Consider the following 27,095-nt stretch of genomic DNA (forward strand, 5'->3'; position numbering starts at 1 on the left):
TTTCTTCTTCACACCTGGCCCGGGTCCCCCCTCCTATAATTCTGATGACTGGAACTGACTTCAGCACCAATTACTCCTATGGGTAAAGTAAGTCCTGGTTACAGCCCCTTCTGAATGGCTCATCTCATCTCTACCCTAACCATGTGGGAAGGAGTTCTGCAGCAACTCCAGGGTAGTGCAAAAATGGGTCTCAAGTTGTACTGTCACTTTTTTTACTCCCTTGTTAGTAACTCAGCCAAAGCTACCTCTTCCCTAAAGCTTTTGAAATCACCTTCGAATCTCATCCCTCTGAAATGAAGCTTTGCATGTTAATATTGTCCAATTTCCGACCATCTGAGTTCTTTCTACCCTGTAAAGTACCTTATACATTGATGCTATATAGTTCTATATGATACATACAGAAGAAAATCAACAAACAGTTCCTAGAATAGCAGGTTTCAAAAGAAGTTCTTTTTTAATTCATCCGTTGTGATTTAAACAGCTAGTAAAGCATTTAAAAAATAGATTTAAAATCAGAATGCTAAAAGTCTGGTCTAACTTGCAGAAAAACTCTGCCTTTGATGTCATGGTACAAGTCACTACCATTCTGATATAGGTGTGGGGTTTTTTTTTTTGGGGGGGGAGGCCACTGTTCCCATCATTAAGTTTTATTTTTTAAAAATCTGTTTTGTTTTGTTTTTTTTAAAATATTTATTAAGATTTTCCAAATACAAAAATGCAAAAATAATAAACAATATAACATATATCATAACGTATTGTCAAAACTTCTTTGGACTCCCTCACGTCTCCCGCTCCCACTTGCATCATTACAAAACTTCTTCCAGCAATTTATCAACTTATTTACATTCTTAAATCTTATTCATTTAATTTAGTCTGATAATTCTCAAAAAAATTTATATTTTCCTCAGTCTCATTTATCATCCAGATTACGTCTAATTTAGTGATGCTCAATTGTTTATGATCTGGCATCCTTCTTAACATTCAAACCAAATTACAGTGTTTTTGTAAATAAATCCTGAATTTCTTCCAGTCTTCTTCAACCCTCTCCTCTCCCAGGTCTCGGATTCTGCCGGTCATCTCTGCCAATTCCATATAGTCTATCAGTTGCATCTGCCATTCTTCCAGTGTGGGTAGATCTTGGGTTTTCCAATGCTTAGCGATGAGTATCCTTGCTGCCGTTGTTGCATACAGGAAAAAAGTTCTATCCTTCTTTATCACCCTCTGGCCGACAATACCCAGGAGGAAGGCCTCTGGTTTCTTAGGGAAAGTATACTTAAATACCTTTTTCAACTCATTATATATCATTTCCCAGAAGGCCTTCACTCTAGGGCACGTCCACCAGAGGTGAAAGAATGTTCCTACATTTCCTTTACACTTCCAGCATTTGTTATCAGACACATGATATATTTTGGCAAGTTTAACTGGGGTCATGTACCATCTATATATCATTTTCATTACATTTTCCTTCAAAGCATTACATGCAGTGAAGTTCAACCCAGTGGTCCACAACCTTTCCCAGTCTTCAAACATAATATTATACCCAATATCCTGTGCCCACTTTATCATAGCCGATTTAACCATTTCATCTTGTGTGTTCCATTTTAACAGCAAGTTATACATTCTTGAAAGTACCTTAGTCTTAGGTTCTAACAATTCTGTTTCCAATTTCGATTTCTCCACCTGGAACCCTAACTTTTTGTCATTTTTAAAAACTTCTTTAATCTGAGCGTAGTGTAACCAGTCTCGCACTTTATCCTTCATTTTCTCCAAACTCTGCAATTTCCAATTGTCTCCGTCTTTTTCTAGTATTTCCCCATATTTTGGCCATTTGGCCTCCATATTGGGTCTTTTTCGGGCCTTAGCTTCCAGAGGTGATAGCCACCTTGGAGTTTTATTTTCCAATAAGTCTTTATATTTTGTCCAGACATTAAACACTGCTTTTCTGACAATATGGTTCTTAAAGGCCTTATTGATCTTAACCTTGTCATACCATAAGTATGCATGCCAACCAAAAGCATTAAAAATCTGTTTTGTTTCAGTTGATCAAGAAGTTCCTTTAGAGCCTCCAAGTGCAACCACTACAACTACTATTGGAATATCTGCAACATCAACTACTTTCACAAATGCATTTGGAAAGAAGAGGGCCAATGTGGTAACAACTCCCAGCACAAATAGAAAGAATAAGAAGAATAAAACAAAAGACACTCCTCAAAATGTGCAGATAATTTTGCCAGACCAGCATATAACTCTAGCACAGCAAAAAGCAGATAAAAATAAAATCAACGGAGAGCCAAGAGGCGGTAGTGCTGGTGGAAATAGTGATTCTGACAACTTAGACAGCACAGATTGCAATAGTGAGAGCAGCAGCGGTGGTAAAAGCCAGGAACTAAACTTCACTATGGACACACACTCTTCAGGCGAGAGACGATATGCCTCAGTACTGCTCCCTTCTCAGGAAGACAAGACTAACACCTCAGTTTCCAAAGTGCAAACCAGGTGAGTCACAAGTTATATCTCCATTACTGAAGCTTTTAATGAGTCTTTTTCATGCTAGCTTGATGCTGAAATGTTTCTGAATGCACATGTTTTGGACCTTGGGCTTCAAGGTTGGGGGATTAGAGGCTTTAAATTACCTTATAGATCCCCAAATTAGATGTTACTAAGGAGATGAGCTCTCTTTGGTAACCTCTAATTCATCCCTCCTGATCAAAAACAAAGCAAAGCAATTAAAAGCAACAGCTGCACGTTAATCCTCCAGGACAACAGTAACAGCAAATGATATCATCTAGTTTTGCCAGAATGTAACTTTGAAGACAGGGTTGGGCAGCAGGTTCTCTGACCTCGTGGTGAAGGTGGGTGTAACAGATGCTGCTTGCTCTGCACATGAGCACCTGTGTGCTCCTCTTAGCAGTTGTCATCCTCCTGCATCAAAGGTTTCCTGTTGGTGGGAGCAGTGACCATTAGCATGCAAGTGTGTTGCTTAGCCAAGGCAAGGTATGCTAATGGTTCCCAATTCCCCATAATCTAGAGCAGGGGTGGCTAGCGTGATGCACAAGGCCATTTCCCCCCGCTGCACCCACCTGTCCCATCCATACCTGACATGACTGCAAAGGAACTATTGGGAATATTAGGATGCACTTTATACAGTGGTACCTCAGGTTACAGATGCTTCAGGTTACAGACTCCGCTAACCCAGAAATAGTGCTTCAGGTTAAGAACTTTGCTTCAGGATGAGAACAGAAATCGTGCTCCGGCGGCGCAGCGGCAGCAGGAGGCCCCATTAGCTAAAGTGGTGCTTCAGGTTAAGAACAGTTTCAGGTTAAGAACGGACCTCCGGAACAAATTAAGTATTTAACCTGAGGTACCACAGTATTGTCCCTGTGCAAGCAAGGCTTGCCTTTGGAACCGTTTAAAATTTAGTACCGAATGCAAGGCCCACTGGAATTTACTGCTTGATAAGGAACAGTGGGAGCTCCCTTTAATGCTCCTGGTCATTCCTTTGCAGTTGTGGGTTTGCCTGACTCCACAGTTGATGTCATGTGTGGGCAAGTGGGTGTGGTTAGAGGGAAACAGCCTTGTGGACCTAATTAAGACCCTTTAAAAGTTTCCCATGCTTGTTTTGGAGAGATCCTGTGAATACATTTTGGCTACAGACCTACACTTCATGATTAGCTAGTTCCGTATTATTTAAAAGATTCATACCTTACATTTTTTATAAATAGTACAAGGTACCTAAGAACATCACTATTAAAATAACAAAACATCAAGTTTTTACAAGATCTAAGCAGAGGGGCTGGGGAAACCCAGCCAGATGGGCGGGGTATAAATTGTTGTTGTTGTTGTTATATAGCATAAAAAGATAAAACAAATATTTAAAAGCAACAACAGAAGATGAAACAATTACAACTGACATATCTAAGTAGCTCAAAATCAGCCAGCTACTAAAACCAGATGTTATAGTCAAGTCTTCTTCTTTTTTAAAAATCTTTGGCATTCACTATAGTTTCAAATGGCAGGATCATGACTAACTTGTCTCAGAGGTGAGCACCAGGGCCTTGGTACAGCTATGGAGAAGGTCCTTTTCATGGTCACAGCCAGATGGATTTCAGTTATAGTTGCAATATATACCAGTTTTGGTCTGCCCAGGCACGCACAGGTTCTGCCTCTGCATCATTCAACCCTCCTAGAACTAAATCTAGATATTTCTGGTGTAAAAGATCTGCTCTTTGACTATAGTGCTTATGGCCTATGGGGTGAATTCCACATTTTTCTGTTCAGTTCTCTTTTCAGCCACCATTTTATCATTAGGGAGAATTTCTTCCAAGTGCCATCTTCAGAATTTTCTAATTGGGTCTCTTCACATACCATTTAACATGAACTGGCCCAATACCAAGTACCAGATGGTTTTTGAGTACATTCGAGTCACAGCCTGGCCCCAGTTGTCAACTGGCCTCAGTTGTCAACTTAAGCTGAGTGGACACTTCAGATGTGGGCTATCCTTAGCCTTGTTCATACAAAGATACCTGCATCCAGTATCTCAATAACTAGCTTACCAGTCTCCTATGTTTGTGCCCCCACAAAAAAACACAAAGCTGAGGTTGCTTACCTGAAATTGATGTTTCCCACATAGCTATCTGTGCATCCACACAGTTGGTCTTCCTTGTTGCAAGTAGCTGTATAACTATGATACTTAAGTGCCAAGCAGGAAGTTGTGGTACATTTACACTACCCTTGGGCAGATCGTTCGTGCCCAAAGTTAGTTTTAAATTCAAAAAGTTCTGAACAATTCTGTGCACAGGTTCATAACCTTTAAGCGTATCTGCATAATTACCACTCATAAGAACACCAGATTCAGGTAAGCAGGCTGTTCAACAGTCCCCCATCCCCTTTGCACATAATTAATGCAACTGTTGCCACAAAACAATTTACGCTGCCATTAAGTGTTATCAAAAGTTATTAATCTTTTATCAAAATAAGTGCCCCCCCTACATAGTCATTAGCGCTCTGTTGATAGAGCTTCCTGTATTAGGAACAAATGTTCCATATTCTGTGCTCACCTGAACTCATCTGGAAATAGGATTATGCTGCCTGAGCACTTGGAGGACCCTGTTGATAACAGTTTGTATCATTCACTTACATGGAATTCAGTAATTGGAATTGAGGTTTTGATCATTTGGTGGCAGGCAATCAGTAATCAAACTTATCTTTGTTTTTAGACTTGAAGGTGAAGCTAATCCAAACTCCTTAACAACAAGTTATAAATCTGTGTCTCTGCCTCTGACGTCTCCGAACATAAAGTTGAATCTGACTAGTCCAAAAAGAGGGCAAAAAAGAGAAGAAGGCTGGAAAGAAGTAGTGAGAAGGTAAGTTGTTTTCATGCAGTTTCATGAATAGCATCTGACCAGTTTGAGCATGATTGGTAATTTGGTCAGTTTTGAATTGGGGGTGAAGGTATGACAGTATACGAATGGTAGTGGATACACGTGTCAGATTTTTTTTAAAAGCACTTGGCATTTGCTAACTTTAACATACATTATAAGTCTTAAATGCTGTGGACTTGAGGAGCAAACATTAGGGTCACATGCTCTCTCCTATCACACAAACTTAAGTGTTAAGTAGCATCACATAAGCAGCGCCTACTCATGGATCCTAGTTCACAGTGAAGGTTCTGCACGTGGAAGTGGGGATTTGAGCCTGAGGTTTGTGTATGCACCCCATTATGTAAAGCTGAGATGCTGGGTGACTGGGAAGCAGACTGTCAATTCTCTTGTAAGAGCCCTGTTGTTGTTGTTAAGTTAGTAAGGCTCGAGGATGCAGACAAGGTGCTTGGATTAGTCAGGGCGACCACTTATGCTCTGGACCCTTGTGGCTGATAAAAAACTAGCAGTGAGGAGACAGCTGGCTGGGCCAGGCAGGTGATTCATGCAGCCTTACGAGAGGGGTTGGTCCCTGCCTGCTTGAAGGAGACGGTGGTAAAACTACTCCCGTTCTTGGGCAAGGTTCTAGAGTGGATGTTCATGCACCAGATTCAGGTGCTCTTGGTGGAAACTGAATTTCTAGATCCATTTCAATTGGGTTTTTTTTGGGGGGGGGTTGCCTGGTTTTGGCACAGAAACTGTTCTGCTCACTCTGTATGTTGACCTTTGCTGGGAGAGAGACAGGAGAAATATGTCCTTGTTTATTCTTCTTAACCTCTTAGCAACTGAAATGCATCATACATAGGGCTGCCTCTGAAGACAGTTCAGAAACTTCAGCTGGTGCAGAATTTGGCAGCCAGGTTGCTTACAGGTGCAAGACAGTGTGAGCATATACTGATCCTGGCCGGACTACACTGGCTGCCAATTAGCTTCCAGACCCAATTCAGAGTGCTGGTTTTGACCTATAAAGCCTTAAACAGCTCAGCACTGCAATACCTCCAGGACCAACTCACCTCATATAAACCAACCTGGAGCCTGAGATCAGCATCTGAGCCCTTCTTTGTGTGCCTCCTCCATGAGAAGTCTAGAGGGTGACAACACAAGAATGGGCCTTTTCCGCAGTGGCTCCTCATTTGTAGAAGGCTCTCCCCAGAGAGGTCCATCTGGCACCTTCATTATATATCTTTAGGCACCAGGCAAAAACATTCCTCTTCAACCAGGCCGTTGGCTGATTGATATTCTACACATAGCTGTCAACGTTTCCCTTTTTTAAAAAAGGGAAATTCCCTTATTCCGAATAGGGTTCCTTGCAAGAAAAGGAAAAAGTTGATAGCTATGATTCTACAGTTTTTTAAATGTGTTTGTGAGAGGAGAGGTTTTTGTTTTAACTACTTATTTTGTTCTTTTATCTTGTGAACTGCCTTGAGATGAAGGGCAGTATATAAATTTAATAAATTATTATTATTAATTAAATTTCTGTACTACCCTTCAACCGAGGAGCACAGGCTATTTACATTATAAAAAGTACACTTAATAAATGCAAACAACTTTGACATTTTAAATCTGAGCCATTAATATGAAACCATATACTTTTCCATATGTAACAGTTCTGATGTAACTTTTTTCTTGGCTGCTGATGCATTTGTAGACATATTAACAATAGTGAATCTTGTAGAAATATGTATGCTTCCAAAGCCTTCCCTTTCTGTCAAACTATTTTAAAAAGAGATATTTTGCTATCCTAACAGAGCTATAGATTCTGCGCTGTGTGGAGCACAGTGATTCTAATGAAGTACTTAATCCTGTTGAATTGGGGAGGACAATAAGCCATTAACTGCTCAACTGATTTCAATGGGCCTTAAATGGACTGCCATCTATATTATGTACAATATCAGGTTCCATATGCCTATCACACCAGTTTCTTAAGATTTCCTAGTGTTTTAAATAATTGTGATATTTTAGTCTTGACTAATCTAGGGTATAATTAGAACATGTTTTGGAAGTGCCTACAATAGTTCCATATGTGTAGAGCTGAGTAGATCTGGGACCTGCTAATATCTGGCTTGGAGATCCCTTGGGTTTCCACAGAGATCGATAATATATATGTAACAAATAAAACAGGGGAAATGAGAGAAGGTTTTCTTGTCTGGACCTGAGCTTGAAAATGTATGACTCGGAACTCTTTTCATCTCTTGCCTAGAAAACTAATGAAAATTGTATTTTCTATCCTTGACAGGCAAGTAGGCAGAGTTTTAAAGGACCCTTCCCCTAGCAACACTCTGCAGTCAACGCCAATTGAACAGTTTCAGCTGCAGAGAGGCGGACGCTGTCTTTCAGGAGCAAAAAGGTACTTTGGTGGCATTCAAAAGTTCTGCATTGGAATTGAAGAGGATTTATGAATAGGCTGTAGATGAGGCTGCGGGTGGAATCCATGACGGTTTAGAACTTCAGGGAGTATGGATTACAGGGGTTTATGTATTACTGTCGGAACTGAGCTGAAGAGAGGAAGAAAATAGAATCCATGTGAAGAAGTGTTGGGGAAAGGGCTTGTAAACTTCCAAGGCTGCTGGAATTGTTGGAGGGAATGTCATTTTTTAAAATAACTAAAGGAAAAGATAGTGACTCAACAAGTACAAGATATATAATAACAGGGATTTTTAAAAAAAACAACAACAAAAACCTTTCCATGACTTTCAGTACACATGGAGCTTCTTCATTAGTGTTTTCAGAGCTGTAGGGTAAAATATGTGGTATATCTCCAGTTCTAAAGCATGCATAGCAGTTAAAAGGCATAGTAACCATTCAGTTTGTCAGTAGTACACATATTCTCAAGGGGGGCTTTTTAAAAGTTTGGCAGTTAATGTGTGAATTACAGTAGCATTATCTGAAGAGCTATTAGCCTAAGTTAAACAAAAATTCACATGCCCAGAACACCCAGAATATCCGCAAGAATATCACTTTAACTATCCTGAGATGCTTGGCTAGTTATCAAAATGACATACTATAATATTTGGTTAAAGGTAAAGGACTCCTGGACAGTTAAGTCCAGTCAGAGGCGACTAAGGGGTGCAGTGCTCATCTCACTTTTCAGGCTGAGTATATTATAATACTACCTAAATCTCTTAAACTTAAAACATTTATAATTTTTGTCATTTAGGTCAAAAAAGCTCTCTGTCCCAGCATCCGTTGTTTCTCGAATAATGGGAAGAGGTGGGTGCAACATCACAGCAATCCAGGATGTCACTGGTGCTCATATTGATGTGGACAAACAAAAAGATAAAAATGGAGAAAGAATGATCACAATAAGGTAGAGTGCCTAAAATCTAATGTTTAAAGCTCATGTTTTTCAAATGGATTTAAGTTGTACTGAACTGAGCCTTGTGTTCTAAAGATGATCCTGCCTTCTCTATTTCAGGGGTGGAACAGAATCAACAAGATATGCAGTACAACTTATTAATGCCCTTATTCAAGATCCTGCCAAGGAACTGGAAGATTTAATTCCTAAAACTCATATAAGAACACCTGCTTCCAGCACCAAGTCAGTCCATACAAATTTTTCATCTGGCGTCAGTACTGCTTCAGCTTCAAACAAAAACTCATTTCCCCTTGGAGCTCCATCTCTTGTCACCTCTCAGTCATCAACGCTGTCTACCTTCCAGTCTGCTAACAAATTAAGCAAGAATGTCCCTGCAAACGTCCGCTCTTCTTTTCCAGTCTCTCTTCCCTTAGCTTATTCCCACCCTCACTTTGCCATATTGGCTGCCCAAACTATGCAACAAATTCGTCACCCTCGCTTACCGATGGCCCAATTTGGAGGAACATTTTCAACCTCTCCAAACACCTGGGGTCCATTCCCAGTGAGGCCAGTTAACCCAGGCAGCACAAATAGCTCTCCAAAGCATAACAGTTCAAGTCGCGTAGTTAACCAGAATGGCAATATTTTGCAGCCTGAATCCACGGGTTTAGCTCCCACTTGTCCTGGTACTGTCTCTTCAGTAGTTGCATCCTCTCAGCCACTCTGTGTTACAAGTAACCGGACTCCATCATCGGTCAGGAAACAGTTGTTCGCTTGCGTTCCTAAAACAAGTACCATGACGACAGCGATCTCAACTGTGACAACTACATGTAGCACACTGCCTTCAGCTTCTCCTGCACCTGAAAACACTGGGCATGTTCCCACTACATTTCTACCCGCTAGTGTTCCACAGGCACAGCAGTCTGCACTTAAAACAGATGCTGTTTCTTCTGCCCCAGTACCCAAAGAAAAGGCATCAACACCAGAACAATCTGTTGGAAACGCATGTGTGCCATCATCGGTTGCTGCTAGCAGCAATATCTCATCTGGCAGCACTTCAGGAGTCATAGAAACGTGCACATCTAGCAGTCCTGCACCTCCAAACAACGCGCAAGATGAAACACTGCCGACCAATATGTCTGACTTAAGTCCTCCCATATCTATGCCTTTTTCTTCCAGTTCAGAACCTACTCCATTAAGCTTAGCTTCACCTAGATCGGTTGCTACGGATAATCAGGACAATGGTACCTTACCTCAGTTAGCTGTACCAGCACCCCGTGTCTCTCACAGAATGCAACCTAGAAATTCATTTTATTCAATGGTACCAAATGCAAACATACATCAGGAACCTCAGTCCATTTTCGTTACAAATGCAGTACCTTTGACACCTTCGCAAGGGCCACCACCCACAGTTCAGCTGTCATCGCCCATGAACGTTATGAACGGTTCTCAGATGCATATTAACCCAGCAAACAAATCCTTGCCTCCTACATTTGGCCCAGCAACACTCTTCAATCACTTTAGCAGTCTTTTTGATAGCAACCAGGTGCCAGCTAACCAGGGATGGGGAGATTGCCCACTGTCCACACGGGGAGCAGCAGACCAACCTTACACTGTCCAGTCTACGTTTTTGGGTAACTCTGTGATGGGGCACATGGAAAATGTGCATCCTGATAACTCCAAGGCTCCAGGGTTCCGGCCTCCTTCCCAGAGAGTTTCAACTAGTCCTGTAGGTGAGTTGCTATGTTCTGCATGGAAAGGGAGATCATTCTTCATGGCCTCTTGATAGTAATTGAAAAGCTTCCCCAAACTTTAAAATTGTTTCTGTGATCCTGAACCAGAGGAATACTGAAAACAAGAATTGTGTTGGGTCTTTGATTATTTTTACTCAGTTGATATTTTCTTCATAATGTGACTTAATATAACCAAGAGATGGGGGAATTGGTGTGACTCTGTAGAATGAACGTTGGCACACGTTCAGGTAACTTCTGTGAAATGATGGGGGAAACAGAACATCCTAAAGAAAAATTCTGGCCCATATAGATGATGGGGACTTTTTGTTTAATCCTTCACATACCCTCATACCAGTCCCTCCCCTTTCCTGTGTTTGTCTTCCTCTAAGACAAGATAATGTGATTCATTGATAAGTTAGCCTTTTTCTTTACTCCATAACAAAATGGAACCAAAAGTTGCATTTTAGGAAAATGTTTCTCAGCATTCCACCTATTAAAGCTTTGCTCTGCTTTTTTATTTTTGAACTCTTGTCAGAACCATAATGAGATAAAAATAAGTTGCATAATTAAATAGGAAATGGAAGGATGGCCATTCCCTCTGTTGCTGATTTGTGGTGTTGACCAGTTTTAATTGCAGTCAATACAAGCCACACTCTTTGATTACCGGTATGTTATGCTTGCACTAAGGTTTTGCATTGTGCTTTATACTTAGCAGATGATAATTCCTCTTCAGTCAGCTCTGAGATTTCTTACATTCTCAAACTTGAATTCCAGTAGGGTTCAGTTAAAAAAAAACAAAACCCCACTCTGAATCTTTGCTGATGCGGTTTACAGATATTTATCTTTGACACATTGATGTAATAACCAATTGCTGAGCATAGGCAGCATTTCTAAGCCTCAGTCCTGATAGTACTAACCTTTACAGAGACCATAGTTGGTAAAATAAGATTAAGAAGGATTTTACTCAACTTGCTGCTGTTCATAGTTTAAACCAAGTTCTACATTGCATGGGCACTATATCCTTGTGACCTGTTTATGTGAATTCCATTGTGAGAAAATTATGTGTGTACTAATGGACATAAAGGAGACTTGTGGGATGTTAATTTAGAAGCCTTTCAACCATCCACTATGTGGTGGCATTTAAAGAACAAGCAAACCAGAATAGTGACCCTCAGTTATCCCACAGTCATTCTGGGGATGAAGTGAGGCCCTGTAAGAGCTCTTAAAATACACCACGCAGTAGATGCAACAAACCACATAGAGAGAGGTAAAGTGGAAAAGCACCTATATTCAGCCATCTGGGGAGGCGTTCTCGCTAGTTTAGAACCTAAATATGCAAGCAAAATTGCTTAATCAACCATGAGAAAATGGTCTTGAGCAGCAGACTATCCCATTATTGGCTTTTGCTGCAAAAGAGGAGCAAAATCTTTTCATTGAGTCTACAGAAGGGATGGGGAACCTGTTCCAGATGTATTTGAATTTATCTCAGCAAATGTGGCCAGTGGGCAGAGATTATGGGAACTGTAGTCCCAACAACATCAAGTTAACCACTCCTGGTCTACATCATCTAAAAATGTGATTTTGAACTGAATTCTACGCTGGTTGTGTTTTCTTCCCTGGTGTTTTGAAAAATGTTTAATGCCTGCAGTAAGAGTGACAGTTTAATGTTGTGAAATGCTCACATCAAGCCAGGCTGGTATTAGTTTGACTCAGTCTGAAAATGTTTGCACTGCAAAACTATACAGGTAACTATGCCATTTTGAGATTACTGTATATACTGGGGATTTGACCAATTTGGCAATAACAAATAATTTCCCCTATCTTGGCTTAACTATTTATGCCAACTCAACTATGCACAGAACATCTATAAATATTCTCCTTAATTTTAGGTAGGATTGTGAAAAGCAGTTCATGCTAGAAGCAAGTAATATTTAAAACACAGGATGTAATTAATTATTATATGGGCAGGCTAGAAAAATCCCAAATGTAACCCAGCCCTATTTAATGATAGAAATCAAGATAAATGAGAATCTGTTTATCCTACAGACCTCATCAGATTATGATGGGAGGGTTTCTGTAATTCGTAGTATAACTGGGTAACAAGTAGGGTCTTTGGAGTTATTTTCTCAGACATAATCATATTAATTGTAGACTTACCTTCTCTAGATCCATCCAGCAGCTCCTCAAACTCCTCTTCAGCGCCTATGGCTGGTTTTTCAGCAAACATTCAAGGAGCACGGGTTTATCTTCAAGGGCCAGCACCTGTTGGGACCCCCAGCTTTAACAGACAGCATTTTTCACCACACCCTTGGACAAGTGCTACAAATTCATGTAGGAGTTTTGGGGGTCTGTCTAATTCAACTCTTCAGTCTGTTGGTATTGACCTTTTTGCTGGCTGTATGATTCTAACACATAAATTTGTTTTCAGCATTAATTAAAGAAATTGAGGCAATTTGAAAAGATGAAATTACTGAACTGCTTAAAAGGGGCCAAATTAGACATAACATGCAGTCACATGAAGGTTCCCCTTCCTTTTCAGAGAGTTTGAGTAGAAGAATTGATGGAGTGAGGGTTGCTTGACTTTTCCCATCTGGCTTTCCCTACACACAAATCTGTCACAATTTTCTCTCTGTTGGAAGGAAGATAAAAATACCCTTCCCATTTCATTCTTTACCCACTCAAATTTGCAGCTCCCTATGACCACTGCTGGTCTTAAAAACAATTTAAAGGAAACATGCATGCAGTTGCACATTTGCTTTAGTTTAGACCCAATACTTTTAAACTGCCTCTATCTATCTATCTATCCATCTATCTATCTATCTATCTGTCTGCCTATCTATCTCTCTATCTGATCCCAGACAGGTTCAGAATATCTGAATGTAAATAAGTGATGCTTAAGTCATGTTATAGATTCAGCTAGAGTTGATCTATATAGGATGCTTGCTGAATGAGATCAGCTCTTGATAATTTTGTTTGTTCAGCAGTGATTTGGAGGAGGCTGCAATTATACGCCACAAGGAAGCTGCTGGCTGGCTGCCTTTGGGTTATTTCTCCCCTTATCTCTCTCTTTAGTGGCTTATTTATCCTAGACATTGGTGTATGGAGATGGGAAAATCAGTTGAGTGCTTGTTAACAGACCACTACGCAGTCCAGTCTGTTTCATAGATCAGTCATGGAGAAAACGTCCCCTATAGTTATTTTTAAGCTTAGTAAATAAACTAGAGAGCCATTGGCTCCTATGTCAGTCAGGGACAAAGAACAATAAACCTGGCAGATAGCTCTGAAGTATAAATGTTTAAAGAGCCTAGATAACTTAGGCAGGGTGACCCAGCTTTTTGTTGAGGCTGATGATTAGAGACATTTGGGGAAGGGAGGGAGACCCTTTTGGCCAACAAGTCAGATCTTAATCTCACTGCACTCCATGGGCTGCCTTTGGCAGGTGAGCAATCCCAGCCACCTGCCAGAATTGTCCAATAAGAAGTGGTTTGCTTTGCCAATGCATTCCCTGAAGCATGTTCTCAAACAGCTCCTTGATGGATGTACAGTTTTGAAGACATAAGCTAATAATAAACTATATCATGAAGTACCATGTTATAACCTAGTTTAAGATGCATTAAAATTCAAAACACAGTTTTCATCTATTTCAGAATACTGATACTTTACCAAAAAAAAATGTTTTTAGTATATAAATCCTGCTGATTACAGTAGAAGTGTACTTTTGCTGAAGCATTGAGAATTTCATCTCTAGTGGAAACTTCCTAGAGCAGCAGTCAAGGTAACTCAGCATTTCATGTGTGATAAAGCAAGAGAACTGTTTTTTCATCAGGTGAATCTCCTATTCCATCAGTTTCCTCGGGATCATCCTCGCCCCTTTCAGCTGCTTCTGCACCTTCTTCTCTGGGTCAGCCAAAATCAGGGAGCACAGCACAAGATCGAAAGGTGCCACCGCCTATTGGAACAGAAAGACTTGCTAGGATTCGTCAAGGAGGTTCTGTCACACCTACCCCCTTGGGAACCAACTTTGCAGCTCCTGTCGGACACAGTGGTATCTGGTCATTTGGTGTTAACAATGTTTCAGGTGAGTATCTCAAAGGAAATAATAATAATAATAATAATAATAATAATAATAATTATTATTATTATTATTATTTATTTATATCCCGCCCTCCCCAACCGAAGCCGGGCTCAGGGCGGCTAACAACACTAAAATAGTGCAACAGTATAAAAACATTATAAAAATTAATTAAAATCAAAATTGATGGCAACCATAAACTAAAGTTTTGTAAAGATTGCCAAAGGAGCGAGTCAGGCTGCGCCCTGACCAAAGGCCTGGTGGAACAGCTCTGTCTTGCAGGCCCTGCAGAAAGATGTCAAGTCCTGCAGGGCCCTTGTCTCTTGCGACAGAGCGTTCCACCAGGTTGGAGCCGCAGCCGAAAACACCCTGGCTCTAGTTGAGGCCAGCCTAACCTCTCTGTGGCCTGGGACCTTCAAGATGTTTTTATTTGAAGACCGTAAGTTCCTCTGTGGGGGCATACCAGGAGAGGCGGTCTTACAATGATTGTAAGAGTTAAAGGAAACAGTAATTTGCAAATACAGGATAAAGGTTCCCAGCCATATTATATCTAGCTCTTGAGCTTTTAACTAAATAAATCCTAAAGAGTCCATTGTTTAGACAGAAATTAAACATCTTTAGTACTTTAAACATGTATTCCTGCACATTGTGCTTTTCCTACTTTGTGCAAGAGTGGAAATCTTCCATGCAGGAATTTAATAATGCCAGTAGTAGCCCTGAATAGAAGAGTGTTTCTGAGAATAGCCAGGAAGGTTGCTAAGGAAGTGGAGCTGCAGAAAAATAAGTCTATACAGGGATACAGAACTGTTGCATGGCAGAAAGTTCAGAGAAAGGGGAGTGGGAAAAGTGGCTGATAGTGAGCCTTGTGCAGCATGAAAGAAATGAAGACACATGAGTAGAGAGAGCTCCAAAGCGAATCTTCAAGTCAGTGCAATGCATCCCATGGAGTCAGTGTAGGAAACTGGAAAGGGGTGATCGGTATGGAGGAGACACAATGGTTTAGAAGAGGCATTCAGAGCAATTGAAGATGGCAGTTAACAGGAAGGAAGATCTTTTGATAAGTAATTTTCAGTAAATTGGATACGGAAGACCATTGAAAGGGCGTATAGAGGCTAGATGAGAACCTGGAGATACCAAAACGGGAGTGGTGCCAGGGAGTGACAACTTCTAGGATATGGGAAGAAGGGGGGGGGATACGTGCCTTTGATGTGCAGTGATTAGACCCCAAATAAGGGAGGTACTGGCAAAAAGGGAACCCTATGATAGCAGCTGGAGTTTTAATTCCTGATTTTTTTACTGCAGCATTTTCTATTTCTGAAGAGGCAAGTCCTTTTGAATTTCAAATAGTAGTTTGTGTCTTGGGGAGTAGGTATTGCTGCAGTGAATCAGTAAGTGAAGTTTCAGCTACTACTAAGTAGTTCTGTTGTGCAGGTATGTCCTGCTAGCACCATGTTTGGCTTGAGACATTGGCAGGACAAAGTACAAGAGGATGTTAGTGAGGAGGGAATGGGACAACGCACCCTTAAATGGCAGAGCAATTGTTTTGCATGGAGGTAGTCCCAGGTTGAATCCCTGGAATCCCCAGTTAGAAGGATGACATAGAACTATCTGCTGCTAGTCACAGATAATACTTGGGCTAGATGGGCAAACAGTTTGTTATGACAAAGCATTTCTCATGTTCCTAAACCTCAGGCCACAGGAATCTCAGGAGGGTGGCAGATAAACTTTGTTAAAGGACACAGTCATTAATCTTGGAGAATGAGGACTGAGAACTGGTCCTTGGATTTGCCATGGAAAGGTCACTGCCCTTGAAGAGCACTGTGTGTAGAGTTGGGTGGGCTCTTCCTGCAGCAAGAAGGAGCTTTTCTAACTTTTGGGTAATAAGAGAGATAAAATTTGATTAATACGAGAGATTTTTCTGATCCCTAAACAAGTGCTTCGTTATCTTTCCAGAAGGCATGTCAGGTTGGTCTCAGCCTGTCATGGGAAATCATCCAGTTCATCAGCAGCTGTCGGACCCTGGCACCTTTTCCCAACATCAGCCGATGGAGAGAGATGACTCTGGAATAGTGGCGCCCTCAAATATTTTCCAGCAGCCTATGCCGAACAGCTTTGTAGATTTCTCTAAAGTACGCTTTCAAAAGTTTCTCTCTCACACTTGCGCACAGTCATACTATGCACAGACCTCCACACAGTTGCTTCAAATCAAACTAAATCATACAGCTGTAGAACATTCTTAGAATTTGTATTCTCAATGGAAGCTGTTTGTGAACATTGGGGGCTTCTCGGCTTCCAGTCCTTCCAGAATAGCATCTCTTCTGTTTGTCTGGGGTGTCTAATAGGCAATTTGTGCTAATTGGGGATAACATTCTGCATTGCTTGCTGTTTTGTGTATTAATATGCATTGTTGCGTATCTCTGCTTGTTCCACTTGCCAACCTTGCCTACCTGCCAAACCCCTTCTCCCCCCCCCCACCTGGCCATTCCCTCATTCCTTTACACCTCATTCACCCCTTGCCTGTCTCCTTACAGCTCGCCCCAAGTTCCACCCCCTTTTAAAGGAGGGGAGAGATGCTTCAATTTTCTCTGAAGTGTCTTCCTTCTGTTAAACTTTGGTACAGCTGCATTTAGCAAAGAGAGGGAGGTGCTTCACAGAGCAATTTGCTTGCACAGCTGCCTACCTGCTGTTCTGTTGTCACACTGGAGTTGGTGTGCCCAGCTATTGGCAGCCATGCGAACTGCCAGGTGACGACAGCCTTACATTTTGATGTGTATAGGAAAGAAGAGCCTGTTACACAGTAATGAGTTACTCTTGAGTATCAAGGATTCAATATGTACTGTGGAGAGGAAGACTTTCCAAACTACTGGTTTATGGGTGGAATTCCAATCATTCTGTTTGCACAAGCATTCCAGCTTGCCTGATTGAACAGACCTCCCAACACTGTTCAGGAGGTTTTTCCTGACCCCCTCAAGCCAGTTGGGGGGGGAAGCCCCATTTCCCAAGCAGAAGTCCTTGTGCAGGGTTTCTGTTGGTGGGGGCTGATAGGTGAATCCCACCCTATTTGTTTATAAGTTGTCTAGGAACTGTAGAGGATTAAAAGAACCTTAATAATTAACAGCCATGTTGTACTTATACCAAAATTAGCACAAAAACCCAAATAGAAAACCAGCACAATCAAATACAATATATAGCATATAACTATAGCAGCCATTAAATATGTTTAGTACATTAAAGCATCAACCACATCGCAGAGACTTAAAGGCACATCTTAAAGTCTTGTAGAACAGACAAATATTAACATGGAATTGAAAAGACGACACAAGACAGGCTTCACTGGGAAGAACATTCTATAATTGGAGTCCGCCCAATAGAAATGGCCCTCATGTCTACTCTGAGCTTTAATTGAGTGTGTGCTGATGGGCATTTTGGAGCCCACAGGCACAGTGTTGGTGATCCCTACCTTACAGTACAGTAGGTAAATGTGCTGTTAGGCATGAAGGTCTGTTAGGTCCAATGTCCCAATTTACATAATATATTGTGGGCAGGACCAGATTTATTATGATAGAAGAGGGATTTAATTGGTAAGGAAAGCAGTATAAACATTAATTTGGATGGGGAAATGTGGGAACTGCCCTGGCTTCTGTTGGCTAGAATGTTCACAAATTTCCAACAATATGCTGGTATCAAATAAATGAATCTTATCTAGTTAGGCAGCTTCTAAAAGAGGCAGATAGGTGCTAAAATGTGCTTTTATATTATGTGATGAATGTAAAAAAAAAAATAATGTAGGGTTGACACAGATACATTATTCTAATGTAAAACATGAGTTGGTTAGTCTATGCTCAGGAGCCTCTTAGAGGTGGTGTAGAATTCTGCAGATAATCTCTGCGTAACAGTAGCATTGTACTCATTAGTTACTACAAATAAAATTGCTACTGATCTGTAAACCTGTTTCTCTGCTACCATTTTCTGTAAATTGCCATGTCTCTCCTTAGGGCCTTCCAATTTCCATGTATGGAGGCACTATTATACCGTCTCATCCTCAGCTAGCTGATGGACCAGGTGGGCCTCTCTTCAATGGACTGCATACTCCAGATCCAGCATGGAATCCCATGATAAAGGTTGTCCAAAATTCAACAGAATGTACCGATGCTCAGCAGGTGCAGTAATTAATGCTTTTTGTACTATTAAATTTTCAAACATCTGCCTTAAATAATATAATTGAATTTTTGTAAGAGTACTAGGAATGTCTTCATTCGTCCATCCTAATGTTACATTTTCCTTAAGTGTACTTCAAAATGGAGTCTTGGTGGGATAGCTGATCATTAAATCTGGGTGTTGGAGCCAAGCTTTAGTCAGCTAGAACTTGGTTTTTTGCACCACTTGATTCTGTAGGTCTTTGTATAGTGGTGTTGGAGCCATACTCTGAAATTAACTATTTTGTGATCTTTCTCCTCCTGTAGATTTGGCCTGGCACCTGGGCGCCTCACATTGGAAACATGCACCTCAAATACGTCAACTGATTTAGGAGGGCCTACCTTTTTCTTTCCTTTTCTTTTTTTAAGCCTTGTTTGGAGAAACATATGACCTTGGAAGAACTTGGGAATTTTTTAAATGTGCCTAACTAAGCAATTTTTCTGCGGGCTATAACAAGAGAAACTTGTTTGCCCATTGTGTAAGAACAAAATGAGTTACCTATTCAACTGATTCTGTTCTCCAGTTAGTTTAGCCATTTTGAACTCAAAATCGGATGAACCTAGTGCTTTTGGCTAAACACTACTGAATGCTACTTGTATGCAGCAGAGAACTAGATGAGTACATGATTTCAACCTTTTAGGGTGATAAATACATGTATAATTGTTTACATACTTAAAAGGAAAAACGTTGAGTAAATTTCATGTCGTATAGTGGCTCTACTTTATGTAGCCTGTATTAATGTGAAATATTTACCTGAATATTCAATAAAAAGATGAACATTATAAGTTTTGTGTAATGATCTTAATGAAATCAGTTGCAAGATTGTACCGTTGGATTGGTACTGTCAGTAATTTTAAGATCATTAATAGATTCTCAGCACTTTTAGAAAACTGTTGTATATACTACAACACTGTTTCCAGTACTATTAGCTGTTCTGGTATTTGATAGAAAGTCAGAGAAATCTAGAATATGGTTGAATCACTGGACGGCCATGGTGGCTGACTCCTCAGCACTATAGCCAAGGGTAGCTTTATTCAGCGGACACAGTCTACCAGGTTGTGTTAAAGTAGGTACTCAGAAATCTAACACAGAACAAACCAACCAAAGAATCACCAGCAGGTGTTAAGATATATAACAACACACCAAGCTCCTTCACTTAAGTAACAGATTCATATTTAAGTACACATTCCATACCAACCTAAGGTATCTATACCCAACATACACCTCAGAACTAAAATTAAATTATCTTTAAACATGGAAAATTCTTCTCTGACTTCAACTCTCAAAAATGGACTTGCAGAGTTAGGAGATGCTATGCCAAAGCCATGTTTCTTCCTTGGGAAGTAGGTGACTTTACTGTGCTGGTGCCCTAAGTCATATTTCATAGGTAAAGGTAAAGGTACCCCTGCCCGTACAGGCCAGTCTTGACAGACTCTGGGGTTGTGCGCCCATCTCACTTAAGAGGCCAGGGGCCAGCGCTGTCCGGAGACACTTCCGGGTCACGTGGCCAGCGTGACATCGCTGCTCTGGCCAGAGCCAGAGCCAGAGCCGCACACGGAAACGCCGTTTACCTTCCCACTGGTAAGCGGTCCCTATTTATCTACTTGCACCCGGAGGTGCTTTCGAACTGCTAGGTTGGCAGGCGCTGGGACCGAGCAGCGGGAGCGCACCCCGCCGCAGGGATTCGAACCGCCGACCTTTCGATCGGCAAGCCCTAGGCGCTGAGGCTTTAACCCACAGCGCCACCTGCGTCCCTAGGTAAAGGTAAAGGTACCCCTGCCCGTACAGGCCAGTCTTGACAGACTCTGGGGTTGTGCGCCCATCTCACTTAAGAGGCCAGGGGCCAGCGCTGTCCGGAGACACTTCCGGGTCACGTGGCTTCTGATCCGAAGTCAGACGCCTTATCCATTAGGCCATGTGGTCATCCATAAGTCATATTTCATAGCGATGCTCTAAAACTGGCTACTTTAATATGAAACCTCAACATCAGTTAATTAACTTGTCACACAGCTTGTCATATTTCTGGATTTGGAAGAGCTTACCATGCAGAAGCAGAAATACTAAGTTGTGTTTGGCTGGAGTGCACAGAAGAAAGCTAATTTGTTTCTAACACAACGAGGTTTGCCAGCAGGCAAACACACTCATCTCCTTCACAATGTGGCCCAGTAGTGAAACTAGTTGCTGACTAGGGAAAAGGCAGCTCATCACCTAAATAGTGCAAGGCTGCAGATGATACACTGGTGCACTTAGTTTTTTGGTAACCAATGATGAGTATGATGCAGGACTCTGTGTATAATAATCAAATTTATTGTGGGCAGATACAATCAGTAAGTTCTCCAAATGCTCAGGATGTAGAGAAGAATTGGGAATCTGTAATTCTAATGTAGCAGTTCAATTGCCAAGCTCACCCAGTGAGCTTAATACTTGAAAGGGGTTTTGAACTAAGATCTTCCTGTTCAGATCCTACCCCCTAGAGCATCGGTAGGGAACCTTTTTGGACTGGCAGGCCATATCTGTGTAACTTCCCTACCCCATGGCTGACTTTAACAGATGGGCAGAGCCACCCACCTGCCAAAGTTAACCCACAGGAAATACACACGCTAAGCAGGCTTGGCTCCCACCCATCACCTGACTTCACCCAGGTGGGTGAAGTCAGCTGATGGACAGGTAGACATGGTTCAATGGGGTTTTTGTTAATCCAAATACTGCAATATGTAAAGTGAATTGAGAGTAGATTCCCATTTATAAAAGTGTGATCTCAACTGCCAAATCTGGTCAGCTTATGACATCAAAGTTCCAAGATACATCAGTAGTTTTTGCACATTGTTCCAGCCTGCCTGAACACACAAAATTCCCAGGTGAAGAAAGAGTCTTACTATTTTGCGGGGTTTGAATGTTACATTCAACAGGTGTAAATTTTGAGGAAGAGATGTTTACCTGTCCTTTACAAGTGCAAAACACATAAGAAAATAGTAGTTTAGGGTTTTTTAAATCTCAACTGCACCCAAATTCCTGGGTTGGAAGCAAGTCTGGCTTCCTTCATTTCTGGTACACGTGACTAGGAATGTAGCCTGTACAAACTCATCTGGGAGTGTACCCTATGGAACATACCATATTTTTCACCCTACAGGACGCACCGTCCCATAAGGCGCACCTAGTTTTTTTGGGGGGGAATAAAGGGGGGGGGGGAATTATTTTTCCCCCAGACGCAGGGCTGGGGCGGGGGAAGCCCGAGCTTCCCCCAACCCCAGCCCCCAGAACAGGCAACTCTGCAAGCCGTGGGAGCCTGGCGCTGGGCTCCCGCGCCTTGCGGAGAGCTGCGCGAAGTCTGGGCGCGCTGAACTCAGCGCGCCCACCCTTTGGCATGCAGGCAATTCTCCGCAAGCCGTGGGAGCCCGGCGCAGGCTCCCACGGCTTGCGGAGATCCGCACAAAGCCTGGAGAGCGAGAGGGGTCGGTGCGCACCGACCCCTCTCGCTCTCCAGGCTTCAGCGAAAGCCTGCATTCGCCCCATAGGACACACCCACATTTCCCCTTCATTTTTGGAGGGGGAAAAGTGTGTCCTATGGGGTGAAAAATACGGTATATTATTGGGACAACTAGCCTCTGGTGGCAGCAAGAGCAGCACATTTCCTCCCTTTGTGAGTGTTTTGTTAAAGAGTGATTAAATGGAGGACATGGATGTTTATAACCTGCCTTGGGAGCAAGATTTTGACACACACTTCTCATTTTCAGTGCTGTACCATGTGCATTTGTTAGTGTCTGTTTGGTTGCATTATTCTGATAGTCTGCCCAAGTTGTGTTTGTCGAGCAGCTTGTCTAGCACCACCTGGGGGTGGTGGAGGGAATTCCACTACAATGCTGTTAGTGAATCTTTATGGTATCAAGAGAAAAACCAATCCTTAAAGCTAACAGTGAAAAAATTGTTTGGTACAAATTGCAAAATGACCTTAATCAAGGGCTTTCACCTGAGTCTTTTATAACCAACAATCCACTGCTAATGGATAAATCTCCACACCGTACATAATTTTATAAAATACTATCCTATGCTACAAACATAGCCTTTCCTAGTAGAAAAAGTACTCCAGGTCCCCATTCATTTTTATTACCCTACGATACCATGTGATGGGCTTGTCAGAATTGTGCAAAGTATTCCAAGTGTGTCTGCACTGCAGCTACATATTAGGACATTACAGTACAGTGGTGCCACGCAAGACGAAATTAATTCGTTCCGCGAGTTTTTTCGTCTTGCGAAGCACGGACTTTGGAAAAGCTTCAAAAATCACCAAAGTCTTCAAAAACCTCAAAAAAGGCTACCACACCACGTGCTATGAGTTGCTCCTCGAAGTGAATGCACAGTTTTAAGAAAAAGGAAACAAACTTGCAAGACAAAGGAAACAAACTTGCAAGACGTTTCCGTCTTGCAAAGCAAGCCCATAGGGAAATCTGTCTTGCGAAGCAACTCAAAAAACGAAAAACTCTTTCGTTTTGCGAGTTTTTCGTCTTTCGAGGCATTCGTCTTGCGAGGTACCACTGTACTGACAGTTGTATTTTAGTCTTCTTCCTTATAATGAAAGCTACCACATAAATCCAACATTAGCCAGAAGTATGACTAATTTTGGATGTTACCAAGTATCTCTCGAATGGGGAGAATATTTTTTTTATTCATGAAAGAAGATAGAATACAGAAAAGAAAAATACAGCTAATAGCCTTTGAATACATTAGGACAATTCACAAATTACAAATCATATCCATAAATTAAAATATTGAAGTCAGAAGGATTCTACAGCATCAGAGTATCGATCAGAGTTCACAACTATATCTCTGTATCTCGGTATTTAGAGATCTTCTGAAGAAAAACTTTCCATATTGTGTGGTGCTGGGAGCTGGTAACAAGTTCTAGACGTTGGTGTATTGTACTAGGATCATGTGGCTGTTGCATGAAGAAATAAATCTTCCAAACGGGTGGGGGGGGGGTTATTTAAGTCTCTGCTTAATCCAAGCTGATAATTCAGTTTCTCTGATATGGCCATACTTGGTCATATATTTTTCTTTGCTTACACCTAGATAGTTTCAATATCTTGATATTAGCATTCTTGCAGTTGTAAGTATCTTATTTGTAAGTATATTTCCATTGGTCTGGGGGCCAATGGAACATTCAACTACTGGCTTCGTCTTAATCTAAACCCACCTGGTCTACTGCCTCTAGTAATGCAAGATTCTCACAAAAGCAAGTGGTTCAAAACTGTGCATCAAAAACTCCTTACATGCGGTTTGCATTCACAGTCCCTACTATCAATGGGCCTCATTAAAGCAAAGAGTCTAATTGGCCAGCGCCTGAAAGACATTGAACGGCAAAACAACCTGACCATCTTAAAGAAACTGTGCCCATGGTATACCTACTTTCCCCCTTCTCATTTTGACTCCCCAGCCTCATATTTGTCTAAATTAACCATCCCAAAATACAGACGTGCCTTTACATTGGCTAGATGGGATGTTCTTCCTTCTGCCGTACTCGAAGGTCGTTACCAAAAGACTCCATTTGAAAAACGACTCTGCCCATGTGGAGATGGTAACACGGAAACAGTGTCCCATGTCCTTCTATCTTGCCCTATTTACAAAGACCTAAGGAATGAGATTATTACTCCACTTATTCTCTCCAACCCCGGCCGTTCACCAGACATTACACTGTATTTTCTCTTATCTGATACGGATAGTCAGATAACAGAGAAGGTCGCGAGGTACATCGAGAGAGCTGTGAAATTGAGGGCCACCATCTGAGTGACAGACTTGTTCATCTGACGGACCCCCTTTTGCCTGTTCTTTTCTTCTTTTTATTCTTATTTTTATTTTTATTTTTAATTCTTGTCTAGCTGTGGCCTGTTGGCTTTGCTAATAAAGTTTTGATTTGATTTGGTCTGGGGGCCATCCCCAAAGAGCCACGGTGGGGATTGGCTATGAGTTTTGTTTTGTGATCAGATTTCTGCAAACACAACTTGCCAAAATTCTGCTGCCCAACACTCCTGCCAGATGAGCATATGTTTGCCTTTTACTGTCTTGTATCACCAGCATCACAGAGAGATTGTTGCTGTTGTAAGACAGAGCTGCAGGTGTGCAGTACCATCTCAAGGCCATTTTTAACAGGGCTGCTTGGGTGTGGGCTGAGATCAAGGGAATGGAAACTGAAAACTAAATGTTTCCCTAATCTGAGGTGTCTATTGTGCTACCTTTTCCCAGCACCCTTGGAACACCTGAGTCTAGCCCGGCCAATAGCCTATAATGTATGAATTTGGGAAACATGCCGTGGCATTGGTATTGTGGGTAAAAATCATTTGCTCAAAGGCTGCCAAGTACCTTTTTTACTGCAGCATCATATGTTGTTTGCCTTTCTTGAGTAGACCTAGCAGTCACACTAGTTTCAGTGGGTCTACTCTGAGTAAAATTTATTTGACTCCTACCCAAAGATGGTTTTAAAACCATTAAAATTGAAAATAATCATGCTAATAGATTAAAACTAAATACCATACACAAACAAGAGCCAATCAAATGTAATGCTGCCATTTTTAAGTGGTACCTAAAACTTATCTTTGGGAAGGACCATAGCTCAATAGTAGAACATATGTTCTGCATGCAGAAGGTCCACGTTTTGCCTCCAGCATTTCTACATAAGGCTGAGAAAGCTGTTTGAACCCTGGAGAACTCCCTGACTATTAGTATAGAGCCTACATTGAGAAACTACAGGTGGTGGTCTACAGTTTGAGACCCACCAAAGAAAAAATCCCTTCTGTGGCCACCCACCTTTCCTGTATGGTCTTTTGATATATGGGTATGGTTGTATTTTTATTCTACATAAAGTATGAGTCCTTATATTTAAAACAAACTACACTAGGATTCTAGCAGTTTATTATTTTTATGCACAATTTTGACCAAGCTCTCCAGCTTTCTCCTCTCAGCCCTGAGGCAGATTAGAGCTAGTGAAGGAGCCCAAGGTCACCCAGTGAGCTTCATGGCTAGTCCAGTGCTCCATGTTTGCCCTACACTGACTTGCAGTTTGACTCCTTTGGACACTATATTTGTAGAGCAAACTGCCTCTAGTAGGTAAGAAACCAAGGCAGGGCAGCTGAATCTAAAACATTGGGAAGTAAATCACTGAATACAATTGCTATTGTTTTTCAGTGTTGGTGTTGCAGTGTTGGGAGGTTGTTTTTAGAACACTTGAGATAAGAGGAGCAAAATCATAGGGCAACCCTTGGTCACAACTCCATGGGTTAGTCTGGAGCTAAACAATGAGTCTGGGTTCAGATAACACACTAAGCCAAACTATGGCTTAGCTCAGCATGGCAGAAGAGCAAAGTGGCTGCTGTCTCTTCTCCTAGAGCCCACGTGCTCATACTAAGCCATGGTTTGGTTTAACATAATGTGTGAATCATGCCAACATGTAGACTGTTGGCAATATCCAGTAGAGCCTAGACGGAGGATGCAGACTTGACACCTTGCTTCTGAGGTGTCGTTGGCTTCTAGCTGCTGTTATGCTTGTGTACAGCAAGACATTTAAGAGGCCCATTTGCAGCCAACAGCTGGAAGCTGGGAACTCGTTTAATATGTGTATTATACAAGTTAAGATACAAGACTTGTTTCTAAGAATTAGCAAAATTAAGGTAACAACATAAGCCTTAACTTATAGATGCTGTCACTGAGCTGTCATAGCTCAGTCGGTAGAGCGTGAAATGCTTAATCTCAGGGTTGTGGGTTTGAGCACCATGTGAGATAAAGGGGAAATAAAGTGTAATGTTACCTTGAAACTGTACACAGTATTCCAATAAAAAAAAACAACCACAAAAACTTATAGATGCTGTCAGCCAATCAGAAGGATCATTGCTGAATAAGAGTAACTCCCCACCGAAAGGTTAATGGAATGTTATTATTGAATTACTATAGTAACCTTCAATAGTTGCTACAATGGAAAAATTACTTCCAGAATTAAACTGCAGTGTTTAAGACTGAAAGAAGCAGGATGCACAGCAACTGTTGTCATTATATTCTCCACGCTGCCCCAAGGGCATGTGGAAAGAACGTCACAGTGGGAACTGGTTGAATGGAAGCCAGTAGAGGGTTACAGTAAAAAAAATTATAGCAGCACAATATCCTCTCTACAATGAAGACATTGCAGTAAAAAATGGTTCCTTTAAAATAAAATAGAAATAGCATCTATCCCAGGGGTCAGCAAACTTTTTCAGCAGGGGGCCGGTCCACTGTCCCTCAGTCCTTGTGGGGGGCCAGACTATATTTTTTTTTGGGGGGGAGGAACGAATTCCTGTGCCCCACAAATAACCCCGAGATGCATTTTAAATAAAAGGACACATTCTGCTCATGTAAAAACA

The 27,095-nt window shown here is 41.5% G+C and overlaps 1 protein-coding gene and 1 long non-coding RNA gene across 11 annotated transcripts in view; both read left to right on the top strand.

Moving 5' to 3' along the window:
- LOC307219908 (ankyrin repeat and KH domain-containing protein 1-like) overlaps positions 1-19,499 on the top strand; it is a 90,662-nt gene extending 71,163 nt beyond the window's left edge. For 3 of the 10 annotated variants that reach the window (XM_079983423.1, XM_079983428.1, XM_079983424.1), the window contains 10 exons: positions 2,040-2,496; positions 5,217-5,363; positions 7,654-7,764; positions 8,575-8,724; positions 8,833-10,445; positions 12,612-12,821; positions 14,272-14,523; positions 16,471-16,646; positions 18,513-18,677; positions 18,981-19,499. In XM_079983423.1, the coding sequence (XP_079839549.1) occupies positions 2,040-2,496; positions 5,217-5,363; positions 7,654-7,764; positions 8,575-8,724; positions 8,833-10,445; positions 12,612-12,821; positions 14,272-14,523; positions 16,471-16,646; positions 18,513-18,677; positions 18,981-19,040 (3,341 nt within the window). In that variant the 3' untranslated portion in view covers positions 19,041-19,499. The remainder of the gene's footprint in view (positions 1-2,039; positions 2,497-5,216; positions 5,364-7,653; positions 7,765-8,574; positions 8,725-8,832; positions 10,446-12,611; positions 12,822-14,271; positions 14,524-16,470; positions 16,647-18,512; positions 18,678-18,980) is intronic. The other 7 variants (XM_079983425.1, XM_079983426.1, XM_079983427.1 and 4 more) reach the window with 7 other exon arrangements.
- Positions 19,500-19,791: 292 nt separating this feature from the next.
- Positions 19,792-21,825, top strand: LOC307220064. The gene is made up of 3 exons (XR_013840676.1): positions 19,792-20,101; positions 20,660-21,322; positions 21,367-21,825. It is a non-coding gene; the product is annotated as an uncharacterized lncRNA (long non-coding RNA).
- The last annotated feature ends 5,270 nt before the right edge of the window (positions 21,826-27,095 follow it).

Source organism: Podarcis cretensis (assembly GCF_951804945.1).
Source record: "Podarcis cretensis genome assembly, chromosome: 7".
Lineage (NCBI taxonomy): Eukaryota > Metazoa > Chordata > Lepidosauria > Squamata > Lacertidae > Podarcis > Podarcis cretensis.